This window comes from Ranitomeya imitator, chromosome 10 (assembly GCF_032444005.1).
Source record: "Ranitomeya imitator isolate aRanImi1 chromosome 10, aRanImi1.pri, whole genome shotgun sequence".
NCBI lineage: Eukaryota > Metazoa > Chordata > Amphibia > Anura > Dendrobatidae > Ranitomeya > Ranitomeya imitator.
The window spans coordinates 50,441,956-50,456,391 of NC_091291.1; the positions used below are offsets into that span (position 1 = coordinate 50,441,956).

Sequence of the window (14,436 nt, forward strand, 5' to 3'; positions counted from 1 at the left end):
AACGAATGAGACAGAAGTAATTGACTTTTGCTCAAGAATATACCTATTTATTTAGCTTTAGCATAGGGAAAGCAGACAGCATCTCGCGATTCGACCTTAATAATGGTCTATTTCAAGGAAATATGCTGGAGAGGGACGCTGGGTGTGTAGAAAGTTGTGGAACAGTCCGCTGCCGCACGCAGTGGTGGACACATCATTTGTGCAACCTGGGCAGTTGCACATGGACCCAAGAGGTCAGGGTGCCCGTTATCATTTCCAAAGCAGGTGGAATTGTACATTATGAGAAGTAATTGTACTACAAAGGGACCATGTATTGTTCTGGCACAGGGGCCTTAATCTGTATGAGTCCACGCCTGGCTGCACACATAGTATGGGGGGCCTAGTAATTGTAAGAAGCCCCATTTTTTTTGCCAATTTCTATAGAAGAATGATAAAGCTCTGCTCACGCTTCCCTGCATAGTATCTAGTAAAACCTTTTGCACTATTACATGAAATCATGACAGATCATAACAGAATTGTCCTGTAAAAGCAGAAAGCATCATATACATGTTCAATGGAGAGTAATCTGGTATGAATAATAATGGGGCATGAAGTCCTTGGGTGCGGTGATCAGGTAGTGGCCATGGATGGAGTTGCGAAGTAGAAGAGATCTGCTGCTTTGTAATGTGGTGCTTGTTTCTACTTCGGCATTATAAGTTTTATAATCAAGGAGTGCAGTGAAGTGCTCATATCTGGAAATATCAAGTAATATTTATAACCACAACTATGAAATAAAATAAGTTCACCGGCAAGGTTTGGACTCCACTACCGCCAGGCATGAGTGGGTGACGAGGTGTGAACGCTTTACCGTCCTATTTTAACTAAAAGTCATTATAATCCGCTTTGAACACTAGAAAACAATGATTTCGCCTGAATCACAAATGCAATCCCCACAACAGTATACAATTGCTATAAAGGCCATTTGTATTCTTTTGCTTTTTTCTGGAAATACAATTCTATCATTTCTAGTCACCAGTAGACTCACGGTCTCATTATCCACATATCATTCATACACTTTACAGCCAATGTCCCAGTAAATCAATTAGCTCACGGATAGAGGTGGAGCAGAAACGTCATCATACATAGGACAATGTATGCAAAAGAATATGGGTCTGTTTTGGAATTTCTAGCATGCTAAAATTGTTGGAGTATACAACAGCTGGAGGCTTATGCATGGATTATCTTGAGCAGACAGCATTTGGCACTGTGTTAAAGAGTTATCCAGTATTTTTTCATTGATGACCTATACTTAGGAACTCTAAAAAAGTACACGCTACAGGGAAGAAAGAGAGAGAGGACACCACTGACCATAAGAGATTTCTTCTATCTCCTTTAGAGTGTAGAGGACATTGCTGACCATTGGAGCTTAAAGTCTATTGGAGAGAGAGAGGATCCTGCCAAACATAACATCTTACACTCTACAGGAGGGAAGATCTCACTGACCATAACAGCTAACACTCTACAGGATGGAAGACCTCACTGACCATAAGAGCTTACACTCTACAGGAGGGAAGACTTCACTGTTATTGACCTGGTGGTTAGGAGTACCCGGCACGACCTGATAGTTAAACTCACACAGGACAAGCTCTGGGATGTGGGAGCTCTGCTGACCGCAAGCCCTAATCCTATCACAACAACTAGAAATAGCTGTGGAGCGTTCCTGACACTCCCTAGACGCCTCTTCACAGCCTAAGAGCTAGCTAGCCCTAGAGATAGAAAATATAGCCTACCTTGCCTCAGAGAAATTCCCCAAAGGAAAAGGCAGCCCCCCACATATATTGACTGTGAGTAAAGATGAAAGTCACAAACGCAGAAATGAAACAGGTTTCAGCAAAGGGAGGCCAGACTTACTAAACAGACAGAGGATAGGAAAGGTATCTTTGCGGTCAGCACAAAAACTACAAAAGACCACGCAGAGTGTGCAAAAAGACCTCCGCACTGACTCACGGTGCGGAGGTGCCACTCTGCATCCCAGAGCTTCCAGCTAGCAAGACAAAATCATGAAAGCCAACTGGACAAGGAAACAATGAACAAATAATAACTATCAGGAACTTAGCTTCTGCTGGAGAAGACAGGTCACCAGAAAGATCCAAGAGCGAACTGAACCAATGCAGGAACATTGGCAGCTGGCATGGAGTAATGATCTGAGTGGAGTTAAATAGAGCAGCCAACCAAAGGATAAACCACGTCACCTGTGTAAGGAACCTCAGAAGCAGCAGCTTCACTCACAGCCACCAGAGGGAGTCCATGGACAGAACTCGCCGAAGTACCATTCACGACCACAGGAGGGAGTTCGACAACAGAATTCACAACACTTCACTGACCATAAGAGCTTACACTCTACAGGAGGGAAGACCTCACTGACCATAAGAGCTTACACTCTACAGGAGGGAAGACTTCACTGACCATAAGAGATTACACTCTACAGGACGGAAGACTTCACTGACCATAAGAGCTTACACTCTACCAGAGGGAAGACCTCACTGACCATAACAGCTAACACTCTACAGGACGGAAGACCTCACTGACCATAAGAGCTTACACTCTACAGGTGGGAACACCTCACTGACCATAAGAGCTTATACTCTACAGGACAGAAGACCTCACTGACCATAAGAGCTTACACGCTACAAGACGGAAGACCTCACTGACCATAAGAGCTTACACTCTACAGGTGGGAACACCTCACTGACCATAAGGCCATAAACTCTACAGGAGAGAGATGATCCTGCTAACTATAAGAGCTTACACTCTACAGGAGGGAAGACTACACTTACCATAAGAGCTTACACTCTTCGCGAGGGAAAACCTCACTGACCATAAGAACTTACAAGCTACAGAGGAGAGAGGACCTCGCTGACCATAAGAGCTAAAACTCAAAAAGAGAGCGGGAGCAAGGACCATGCTGACAGTAAGAGCTTACGTTCTACAAGAGCCCTGGTACCCAGTGATTCTGGAGGTGTAAAACCACCCTGCAAACTGTGCTTTACTGAGAACTGCTGATCTGTGATGTCCCAAGTATTGGCCACTACTGCGCAAGGCATGACCATGTGCTAGGTGTCATAGCTATAGGCCAGTATGGGAAGACCTGCACAGCAACACAAAGCAAGCCTGCTCCCTGATGCTTTAGCAATATGGAAAATGGTACTCTGAAAGTTTATTATATAAATAATTCAAATTGGCATGAAACTGTGAATTTTAGGAACTTAGACTCAAACTCTATCCCCTGCGTATTTATCTGCTCATCTCTAGTTAATATGATTGTGACTACTTCATATGACTACAATAATGTGCATTATATACCTAATGTTTCAGTCCAACCTTGTAGGGTCCCTGTGCCAATAGATGTTCATTTATCAGAAACCAGATTAGAAATCACTGCATGTACAGACCTAGATTTTTGGCATAACAGCCCATAAAGTAGTCCAAAAGGCGTTATAATCAGGGAGCTAAATTCTAGAACTCCATAAATGGAAATATGCATTCATTATTTTTTTTAATTAAAATTCTTCATCCCTTCACATCATCCTATGCTCATTTCTCTCCGTTACCCCATGATGGGTCACATTTGTCATTAGTAATGGTGACAGATTCTTAATGCTTCACTCCTCCAATTTCGTCAGTGCCGAAGGGCATGGAATGTACTACAAAGTACTAAATGCCCCCTAGCATATAAGGAGCTAATCCTCTTTTTTCTTTTATGCTAGCAAGGAAGTGACTGAAAAACTCCAGAGAACACCAGCAAATGAATTTCAGTAGTTCTGGGTATTCAGATAGTAACTATTACCAGACCTGCATAGGACTGCCTGTTCTTTCTGCACTGAAAATAGGCCATGGTCTTACTTCCCTGCTTGAAATTACCATGGATATACTTTATTTATAGACATAAAAAAGTGATTATTTTTTAAATCCTTTGACCCATTTTTATAACTTCTTGTTAAAAATCCCCTCGCTGTAATGACACCCTTAACATTTAAATAGACGTTTTGAACTCCTATGAAGAGAGAGCCAAGATAAACATGTAAAATCCAAAGGTAGAGAAAATATTTCTAGACTCGGAGGTACACCCAGGAGAAAAATATCTCTGATTCACTTTCCAGATGTCTGTATTTTTAATACTCATTATAAAAAAGTATCTCAGAAAAATTCCATTTTGGCGAGCAAAAGGCTACATCAAAGCCAAAGCAGATAGCTCGGCAGCCATATGTTATGCATTTCACTTCACTTCTCAAACGAGTATTTTGTAAGAAGTTCTCTAGTGAAAAAATGACTGGTAAATCTCTTAACTGCACTAATTACAGGATATTTTTAATAAAGCTGCTGTGAATGCATTTTATGATTCCTGAAGACACAGTATCTAGTGGTAAGTAGATACAGTATCTACCTGGTAAGTGGTATGCAAATGTGATCAGCATGGAGCAAACACCAGGCGGCCGCTCCATTAACTGGTTCTGTTTTCTCCTCACTGACCTCTATTGACATACCACCACTGCCGTGGGGTACTCTGAACCGGGTCGGACAGTTTTTTTGAGAAGTCACGAGGCCATGACCCGACTCCATGGCCCTCGCTGTGCCATAAAATGGGGAATATGTATATGGGATTTAATGTGACGCCACCTGTTGTGTTCAGCAACGGATGGCCGACGCTGCTATAGGAGAACACTTGGTCTAATGGTGACACAGCTGAGATGGTTCTGCTCCCCACAGGTGGAGCTGGGCCCAGGGCTACCGGTCCCATTTATGTCAGGCTTCGTATACTTGTGGTGCAGGACTCAGGGTGCAAGAGATCACTGAATGGCACAAGGGCTGTAGTTTTCTTTTCCTTTACTTGATGGTTGATAGTACACACCGAGGCAGCAAGAGAGGATAAGAATTTGTTTGACCTGTTAGTTTTGCCTGAGCGAGATTCCCAACAAATGTCTTTTCTTTTTCTTATAAAAAAAAATCATTGTTACACAAGTTTTTTAGGCCGTTTTTAATGTTGATATTTTTTAATGCTTTTTTAAGTTATGTAGTGAACCCGATGAAAAAAATATCTGAAAAAAGTCACCCAGCAGATACTTACTAGAACCCACTTTAAAAAGGGCTTAAAAGGCCAACATATTCACAGCGATGGAAAACAACTTCTGTCATTTTTTTCAACCACTTTAGGCTTCCAAATCTGAGAAACGGCTAAAAGAAGTGACCTGTCCAATCTTCTGGAGGCTTAAGCATGGAAGCCTCCGCTATCTTTATTGTAAATGAAATTCATTTAAAAATGGAGGTTTCGCAAGTTTGTGTCTGCAGGAGTGCACTCAGAGTCAGACTGGGTTGCCAAGGGCCTACCAGTATTATTGACTTTGGGGCCCACTTTTCACCTGGATGCAAATATTACACTACCCTCATTCACACATTTACCTACATCTCTATATAATAAAAACTGTGTAGTTTGGTTAATGAAGGATGAGAGGCTGCTTTTTTTCTGTACAGAGTGAATCAAGTGAACTCATCTTATTTCCCCCATCTCGCGTATCCCCCCTACCTGATCTATCTATTATGGTAAACGGCATCACAATTTCTCCCGCACCTGAAATCCGCTGCCTCGGGGTAACTCTCGACTCTGCCCTGTCCTTCAAACCACACATCCAAACTCTTGCCACCTCCTGTTGCCTCCAACTCAAAAATATTGCCAGAATCTGTCCTTTCCTCAGCCCACAATCTACTAAAACTCTGGTGCATGCCCTCATCATCTCCCGCCTTGATTGCTGCAACACCCTCCTCTGTGGCCTCCCTGCTAACTCTCTTGCATTGCTCCAGACTGTCCTCAACTCTGCTGCCCGCTAATCCACCTCTCTCCTCACTACTCCCCTGTTTCTCCCCTCTGCAAATCCCTCCATTGGCTCCCAATTCCCCAACGAATCCAGTTCAAACTACTAACACTGATCTACAAAGCCATCCACAACCTGTCCTCTCCGTATATCTCTGAACTAATCTCCCACTATCTTCCCTCACGTAATCTCCGATCATCTCAAGACCTCCTACTCTCCTCCACACTTATTCATTCCTCACACAACCGCCTCCAAGATTTCTCCCGAATATCCCCCATCCTCTGGAATTCCACACCTCAACACGTTCAATTATCCACCACCCTCGGACCCTTCAGAAGGAACCTGAAAACCCATCTCTTCAGGAAAGCCTACAGCATGCAATGACCATTCTGCCGCCTCACCAACCACCCGAGCTGCCGCCTCACCAACCACCCGAGTTGCCGCGTCACCACCGCCAGAGCTGCCGTGTCACCAACCACCCGAGCTGTGGCATCAGCACCAGAGCTGCCGCGTCACCACCGCCAGAACTGCCACGTCACCACCACCAGAACTGCCGCCTAACCACCACCAGAGATGCCGTCTCACCACCACCAGAGCTGCGGCACCCCCGACCTTCTGTCTCTTCCCCCATTATCCCGTAGAATGTAAGTCCGCAAGGAAAGGGTCCTCTCCCCTCTGTACCAATCTGTCAATGTAAACCTGCTTAATGTAAACGATATCTATAACCCTGTACATAACCCCCTTTCTCATGTACAGCACCATGGAATTAATGGTGCTATATAAATAAATAATAATAATTATGCCAAGTATTGGCCATATAGCAGGGGTATGAGCCAAGATCTGCAGAGTGGCCCACTGGGAAATTCCCCAGTTACCCTATGGGCCAGTCCGAGCATTGGTAGTTCAGACCAGCGGCATGGCTGCATTACAAATCCCAACTGTGCCACTATTAGAAGCGCATGTAGACGGCTATTCACTCTAGATGCCAAATAAAGAATAACCTGATCAGAAATATGCTCCCTTGTTTACAGGACTTGTTGATAAATCATTTATATTTCTGGGAAGGTTTTCAACAAATTATTGCCAGAAATGTGCCACTTATTATTACATTACAAACATGCAGCTTTTTTTTCTTTTTTCATTAGGGATTTTTTGGCCACTTCCTATGTAAACACTCGTTGTTCCATTGCCCAAATTAATGCATATTTTACAAGCATAAATAATTTTTTTTTAAATTTGAATCCGAATCGCAACGTCATCAAATTTTTTCCCAAATATGTGTTTCGCCGCGACACACAAGTACTCCATGCCCCAACTGCCCTGAAAACAAGCGTGTAACCATCACATTTGGGAAGTTCCTCTGATCAGATGTATTGCAATGTTTCTTATATTTATGTATACTATTAATGTATGACAAAAATAAAATAATGGTTATTATTTAAAGGAAATCTGTCAGCAGGGTTTTGCTATGAAATCTGAGAGCACTATAATGGAGTGAAAGAGAGCCTGATTCAAGTAATGTGTTTCTTACTTGGATGTGGTTTGCTGTTTCAATACAATCAGTGTTTTATCAGCAGGAGATTATCACTACAGGACTAGATGCCTCGTGCTTCCTAGTCCAACCCCGCCTCCAGGACAAATTTGGCAGCTTTCTGTCACTACACAACATGCATAGAGAGCTGTAGCTCTGCCAGATCAGCAGCAGAGAGAACTGACTCCACCATAACTACTGCACCCTGTAAAGTAAGTGACACATCACCGGAATTAGGATCTCAAGGAGCTTCCATTCATTTGATGCTCGACAGCTATAAAAGGGAATGAGCTTTGGCTCTGGCTAGAAAGTGAGAAGAGTACTGGATTTCCTATCTGTAATAGTATCTCCACAGTTATTTTCTTATGTAAAACCTCGGTCTGATCGTCTCCATAACCTGTTTTTTTTTTGCCAAGTAAATAAAGGATATGTGACACATTGTGAATTTGCAAGTGTATAAACAAAAGTGCCTTCTTCGATAGGCATGTGAAATCATGCACAGATTCTCTGTAGCGTATCAAAACAGCTCGCCGACAAGTGCTTCAAGGTCTGATGGCAAAAGTCACAGTCGTAGACGGGCTTGGGCTAATAAACAGCAATGTCATGCAGGTTCAAGGATGAATTATTACTAACTACATTGTTCTCAATCCAAAAGATGCTACTAAAAAGCAGATTAGTCAGGAGAAACCAACAGACAAGATGAGGCACATTGTATAAGTAGCATGACACAATGGAGCAGAGAACAGTTGCTGCTTTAACCCATGATGTGCTCATCCACTCTTACCATGTAATCTACAAGCATGTATCATTGAGACAGCCCAAGTTTGAGGACAGCTGGCTGCTACTGGGGTGTCAAGGGCCCACCAGTAACCAACTCCATTGCCCCGCTGTTCAGCTACATGCAAATGTGACATTATCCCTAATCACACATTTATATATCAATGAAATAGGCAGATTGTTAAATGAATAAGATGCTGCCTGTCTGACGAAGGCAGGTTCAAAACGCGCGTCGGGGCGGACGTATGTGTTTTTGATCTTCTCCCTCTTTGGTGTCTCTATAAAGTACAGTACCATTGTAATTTATTGTTCCATGTTTTCCATGCCTAGACTAATGGCCATATGACTTTGCCACAATGCAGGCTGGAATCGTTGACACTTAGCCACTTGGTGCTTATTGAGGGTATTGGAAATTTACTCAATACTGTGAATACTAGTTGCTAGTGTGACGGACACTGGTCACTATCTACTCATGTATCTCTTGCCGTGTGTCCTGTACACCAATGTATTATTCTCTATATAATGACAATGGTATAATGTGCCAAGTACTGCTCATATAAGAGAATGGTGCACTGGGGCCCACCAGAGAATTTTCCTATTCTCCAGTGGGCCAGTCCGACCCTGGACATGGCTTATGATATTGGCAAACATTTCACCATTTTTGCTGTAATATTTTTTTTTTATTTTTTTTTTCTGGGTTACAATTTTGAGGCATAGAATTTCTATGTAAAATAATAAGCGTCCTAGAAATGTTCACATATACGGAAGTAATAATTATTTTTCAGTCATTTTATGTTCAGTATAGACCAGTAATTTATGTTTTGATGCCTTTGTGACCCTTTTTTTTTAATGGTTTTAATTTTATGTTCAGTGAGTGAGTATTCCGCATTTCGATGTATTCTGTGCTCCGAACCTTTCCTATAACGGGTAAAGGTTATTAACGATGCAGAAAATGAACCTTTCTTTTAAAAGAAAGAGCAGCGGTGGGCGAGGAAGCTGTGATTTTCCTGCAGTTCTGTAGATTTAGATTATTTCAGTATATTCATGAAAAAAAAGCGTAATTATATGGTAGGGAAACCCTGTAACTAGTTCTCTCGCTCCATTGTTTTTCCATCAGGCTTGACTTTTCTAGCAATACTGAAGTCAGTGGGAACTAATGCTGCTTGTCCGGACACGAGAGCGATGTCAGTACTTCCCACGCTTTCCTCTGCCCGTGATTCTCTGCCTATGAGCAATGCGCTGTCGAACAAGTTAGCATGTCCCAGATTCCCACCTGTTATAACATGCAGCTCGGCGTTGATTTCAGATTAAGTATGTAATTTAAAATATGGAAAAAATGGACATGTTTCCACTAATGCGTGCCAAATCAGGTCAAGAACTGCTGAAACAGATAAATCTGGTTGCGCCATGACTAGCGTCCATTGTGACCTGTCTCTTGTCTTTGCAGTACAGGATTGGACAGCTGTACATGATCAGCAAACACAGCCATGAACAAAGTTCAGATGGAGAAGGGGTGGAAGTGATCATCAACGAGCCTTATGACAATCCCAACCATGGCAAAGGACAATACACGGAGAAGAGGGTCTACCTAAACAGGTGTGTCATTACATAAAGGGCATAAAACACTTAGACGCTGCTGAAAAAATAAAACTGTGTCAATGACTTCAGCACATTTTTTTTCCAGTAAATGTAAGTCCCTGCCCCAGTTTTAATACCTTCCGGTGGCTTCACATTTTACCGATTCTGCAGCACCATCTTGAGCCCGTAACTTTTGATTGACAGGAAGTCAAAGTTACATCGCAAGAGCTCAGTGCAAGTCTACAAGACCCAGAACAAGTCTTCCATTGATTTGTATTGAAACATGACCTCCGCGCCACTCCATGAAACACTGGAGCTGCTATCAGGTCCCTTTTCACTGGAGACCGATGGGAACAACGCTGGAAAAGGATGCATGTGGCAGCAGGAGAGTATGAGATAAAGGGCAGGGGAATTACATGTAAACCACCACTCCAGTGGTACGATAAAACAATACTGGAGTGGTGCTTTAAATCTCTTTAGGTTACAGCTGGAATAAAAAATATATATTTTTTTAAATTTTTCCTTTAAGGACTACAGGTGACTAAATATGGCACCAATCTCCTCCTTTCCAGTGTCTGGCTGTAAGACAACTGGCTACAGCAGATGACTTTCTCACTGCTTTGCCTCGTCTGCACTAGGACGAAACATGGTATAAGGGGTTGTCCACTACTTGGAGATCCCCTTCTACATCACCATAGTTCCCCCATGTAAAATAATAACAGCTATACTCACCTCCAATACGAGCGCTGTTCCAGCGATGTTGGCGCCTCTTTCCCAGTACTCACATGACAGCGATGTTGGCGCCTCTTTCCCAGTACTCACATGATGGCTATGTCATACGAGCCCTTCAGCAAATCAATGGCTGCTTCTCAGCCTTCGGATGAAACTGTCACCTAGAATGAGTGAAAGCTGCTGCTCCTCTATGACATCCTCCAGATGTCAGTTACACCCAAAGGAAATGAGAGGGAAGCAGCCGCTGATTTGTTGTAGGGCTAGCGTCACTTAACAATGTTGTGTGTGCACCGGGAAAAGAGTCTCCGACATTGCTGGGACAGTATAGCTCTTATTTTACATAGAGGTACTATGTGATTTAGAAGTGGATGTCCGAGTAGTGGGCAACCTCTTTAAGGATTTGGTCAGTCACGCTCCATTAGTATATAAAAAAAAAAAAAAAACATAAAAATTAGCACTACATAAAAAACATCAATATCTCTGGAACCACATGATGGGTGAAAAAAGAAAATGGAATACTTAGGGGAACAGCCAGAATACAATAAAACTAAAAACTGGACACTTTTGACCTAAGAAGTGGTCATCTTTAACTTTCAATGGAACTCCATAAAGAAGTACTCCCATTAAAATGTGTATCCTCTTAATATATTGCAGTAATCATATTATATAGCACTGTGTACTTAGAATTGCTCATTGTGTCCTTCTTCCCAGCTAATTCTTCTCTTTTCTATTAGGCCTGTGACATTTTGTAAAATTTGGCTAATCTGAATCCTTCTAAGCCCTATGTAGAAACAGGAGGTCAATTTTCTCTGCACAAGTCATAAGTTAATGCAAAAGTCTATGGAAGGGGGTTGATTTTTACAGGTAGAAGAGACTTCCTGTTTCTACATAGAGCAGAGAAAAGAGAATAATTACCTGGGTAGAAAGGCAAAATGGGCAATTGTAAGCACACAGTGCTATATAATATGATGACTGCAATATATTAAGAGGATAACAACTTTGATGGGAGGAGTGCTTCTTTAATTCTAGTTCTAGTTCTTGGTGGAAATAGAGGTGATGATAACAAATGGTACAAAGTAGAGTCTGAACTTACAGCTGATACGTGAAACACCGATTTTTTTAAAAACTTTTTAAGAAAAAAATTAGAAGATGCATACAAATACTGTGACAGCTCATTCATTAATACGTATATGATTTGCTGTTACAGTCATAAGAAAAACTAATTGCACCCTCTTTAAATTGTACGGTTTTGCTTATCAAGACATAAGAAAAAAAACATCTGGTCCTCAGAAGGACTTCAAATTAGTTAAATATAACATTGGCGGTACAACAACACGTGACAAATTAAAGAAAGAATTTATTTAACATAAACTGGTCCAAACTGCAGAAGTGGTGTGTGAAAAATTAAGTACACTCCATGAATCAATAGATTGTAGAACCACCTTTAGCAGCAACAGCACCAAGTAATCATTTTCTGTATGAATTTATCAGTCTCTCATATCATTATGGGGGAATCACAATGTTGCGTAAAGAAGTCTTCCACTACTTGGACAGCTCCTTGACATACCCTACACTTGTCCTCGAAAAAATTAAAAAGCTTATATTCACCTCTCATGTTGGCACTGTTCCCGAAGTGTGTGGGCACTCGCTCTCCCCGGGGCTCTCATGCGGTTGTTGTGACACGTGACCCCAGGGCCAATTAGCACTGGCGTCACTGTCCCCCCCTCTGTCAAATTGAGCTTGAAGAGGAGCCAAAGATCAGCTTCAGCTCGGACATCCTCTACATGTTTAATGGGACAGTGACGCCAACTCTGATTGGGCGCCGGAGTCACGTGTCACAACAACCGCACAAGAGTGCCGACACCGCTATAACGGTGTTGACACAGGAGGTGAGTATAGGCTTTTTTATTATATGGGGCCAAGCATGGGGTATGAGAAGGGGTTGTCCTAGTAGTGGACAGCCTCTTAAAGTTCATTGTTGGCATTTGTTTATGTGCAGCTCTCGTAATGTCTAAATAATTTCAATTGAGTTGAGCTCTGGTCATCACAACACCTCAATACTTTTCTTTTTCAGCCATTATGATGTAGGTTTGTTTGTGTGCTTGTGATCATTGTCCTGTTGCATGATCCAGTTTGGGCCTCACATTTGACTCTAAAATCCTTTGGCATACCCCGGAGTTTCTGGTCGACTCAAGGTGCCCTGGTCCTGTATCTACAAAACAAGTCCAAATCATCAACCTTCCACCACTGTGCTTGACAGTTGGTATGTTTGTACTGATATGCTGTAAAAAATACGTAAAACCTGCGCAGTCTGCTCTATATACACAAAAATCAAGTAATCACAATACGAAATTACCTGTCAGGTGAAGAGCGTTAATCGCATAGCAGTATATGTAAATGTTCAAACTCAGATAAGTGCAATTAGGAACTATAATGGAGAAAAAGAAATAGGACATTGCATCACTATACACCGTGATACAACACAAAAAAGGGACAGAAGCAATGGGATACTTTTTAAATAAGTCACAAAGTCTATCACGTGAGAAGGTGGACTTTATTAAAGAATGCGCTGTTTTTATTCTTACCCATAACTATTTTAGATATGGGAAGAACTACTATACCCAGCAATGGGGGACAGCTATGGGGACCAGATTCGCACCCAGCTACGCAAACCTTTACGTGGGTAGGTGGGAGGATCTCCACATCTACCACGGGGGCGTGCTGCGTGCGGGTCTGGTCCTCTGGCTACGTTTTATAGACGATGTCTTTTTTATTTGGGATGGGGGTGTACAAGCTCTAGCACAATTTTTAATAGATATAAATAAAAATGAATTTTATCTTGAATTTTCATCAAATATTAGTAAGGACAATGTACATTTTCTGGACCTTATCATCTCAGCCAGTGAGGGAAAATTGCAAACCCGTACTTACATCAAACCTACTGATTCAAACAGCTTTATTTCTATGAATAGCTGCCACTTACCACGATGGTTGCTAAATGTTCCTCGTAGCCAGTTCATTAGATCAAATCGTAACTGTACTAACATAGAAGATTTTGACAGGGAGGCAGATATGCTCATCAACAAGTTTGTAAATAAAGGGTATGATAAAAAAGCTTTAACCCTAACTAAAAATACGGTTAAACAAATCTCTCGAACAAAACTCCTCGCTGATAGTAATAAGGAGGAAAAGGATCCCTTTAAACAGCAATCTAAGATAGTGATACCTATCATCACTCAATACAACTCAAACATATCAATTTTGAGAAAAATTGTAAACAAACATTGGGACCTTTTGAAAGAGGATAATACAATAGGAGACAAACTATCTGAATGCCCACGTTTTGTTTTTAGGAAAGCACGTAATCTAGGCCTACTAATTGCCCCTACTGTGCGGAATCCAAATCCCCCAATCAGAACAAAGGGCCCCTTTAAACAAACTGTCCAGGGTTTCTTTCCGTGCCAAAAATGCAAAATGTGTAAATCACTAAAATTAAGCAAACAGAAACAGGTGATATCACGGAATGGCACGGAATTCCCCATTACGGACTTTATAACGTGTACAACGCGGGGGGTGATATACGTTATTGAATGTCCGTGTGGGAAACAATATGTGGGACGCACTAAACGGGCCCTAAGCCAGAGAATAAATGAGCATCTTCGAAATATACGTAATAAATACGCTGATCATCCACTGTCAAAACATTTTTTAATCCACCATGAAGGACACCTGCAAGGAACAAAGGTGGTGGGTATGAAGGTGGTATATCGAGACTGGCGTAACGGTGATTTTATTAGTCAGATGTCTCGTGAAGAAACTAAATACATCTTCGAGATGGATACCCTGAGACCTAAAGGCCTGAATAACGAGGTGGAACTATTTGCATTCAATTAAGCCTATGAGAGACATACCGCAGGTATATATAGCCATTCCAATGCAGGGGGAGCCAACCCTGATGAAGGAATCCGCGTC

General features: G+C 42.0%; 1 protein-coding gene across 1 annotated transcript in view; it reads left to right on the forward strand.

The window, feature by feature from the left end:
- Positions 1–14,436, forward strand: part of LOC138651367 (cytoplasmic phosphatidylinositol transfer protein 1-like) — a 219,120-nt gene that overhangs the window by 64,091 nt on the left and 140,593 nt on the right. The window contains exon 2 of the mRNA XM_069741496.1: positions 9,602–9,750. Coding sequence (XP_069597597.1) covers positions 9,602–9,750 — 149 coding nt within the window. The remainder of the gene's footprint in view (positions 1–9,601; positions 9,751–14,436) is intronic.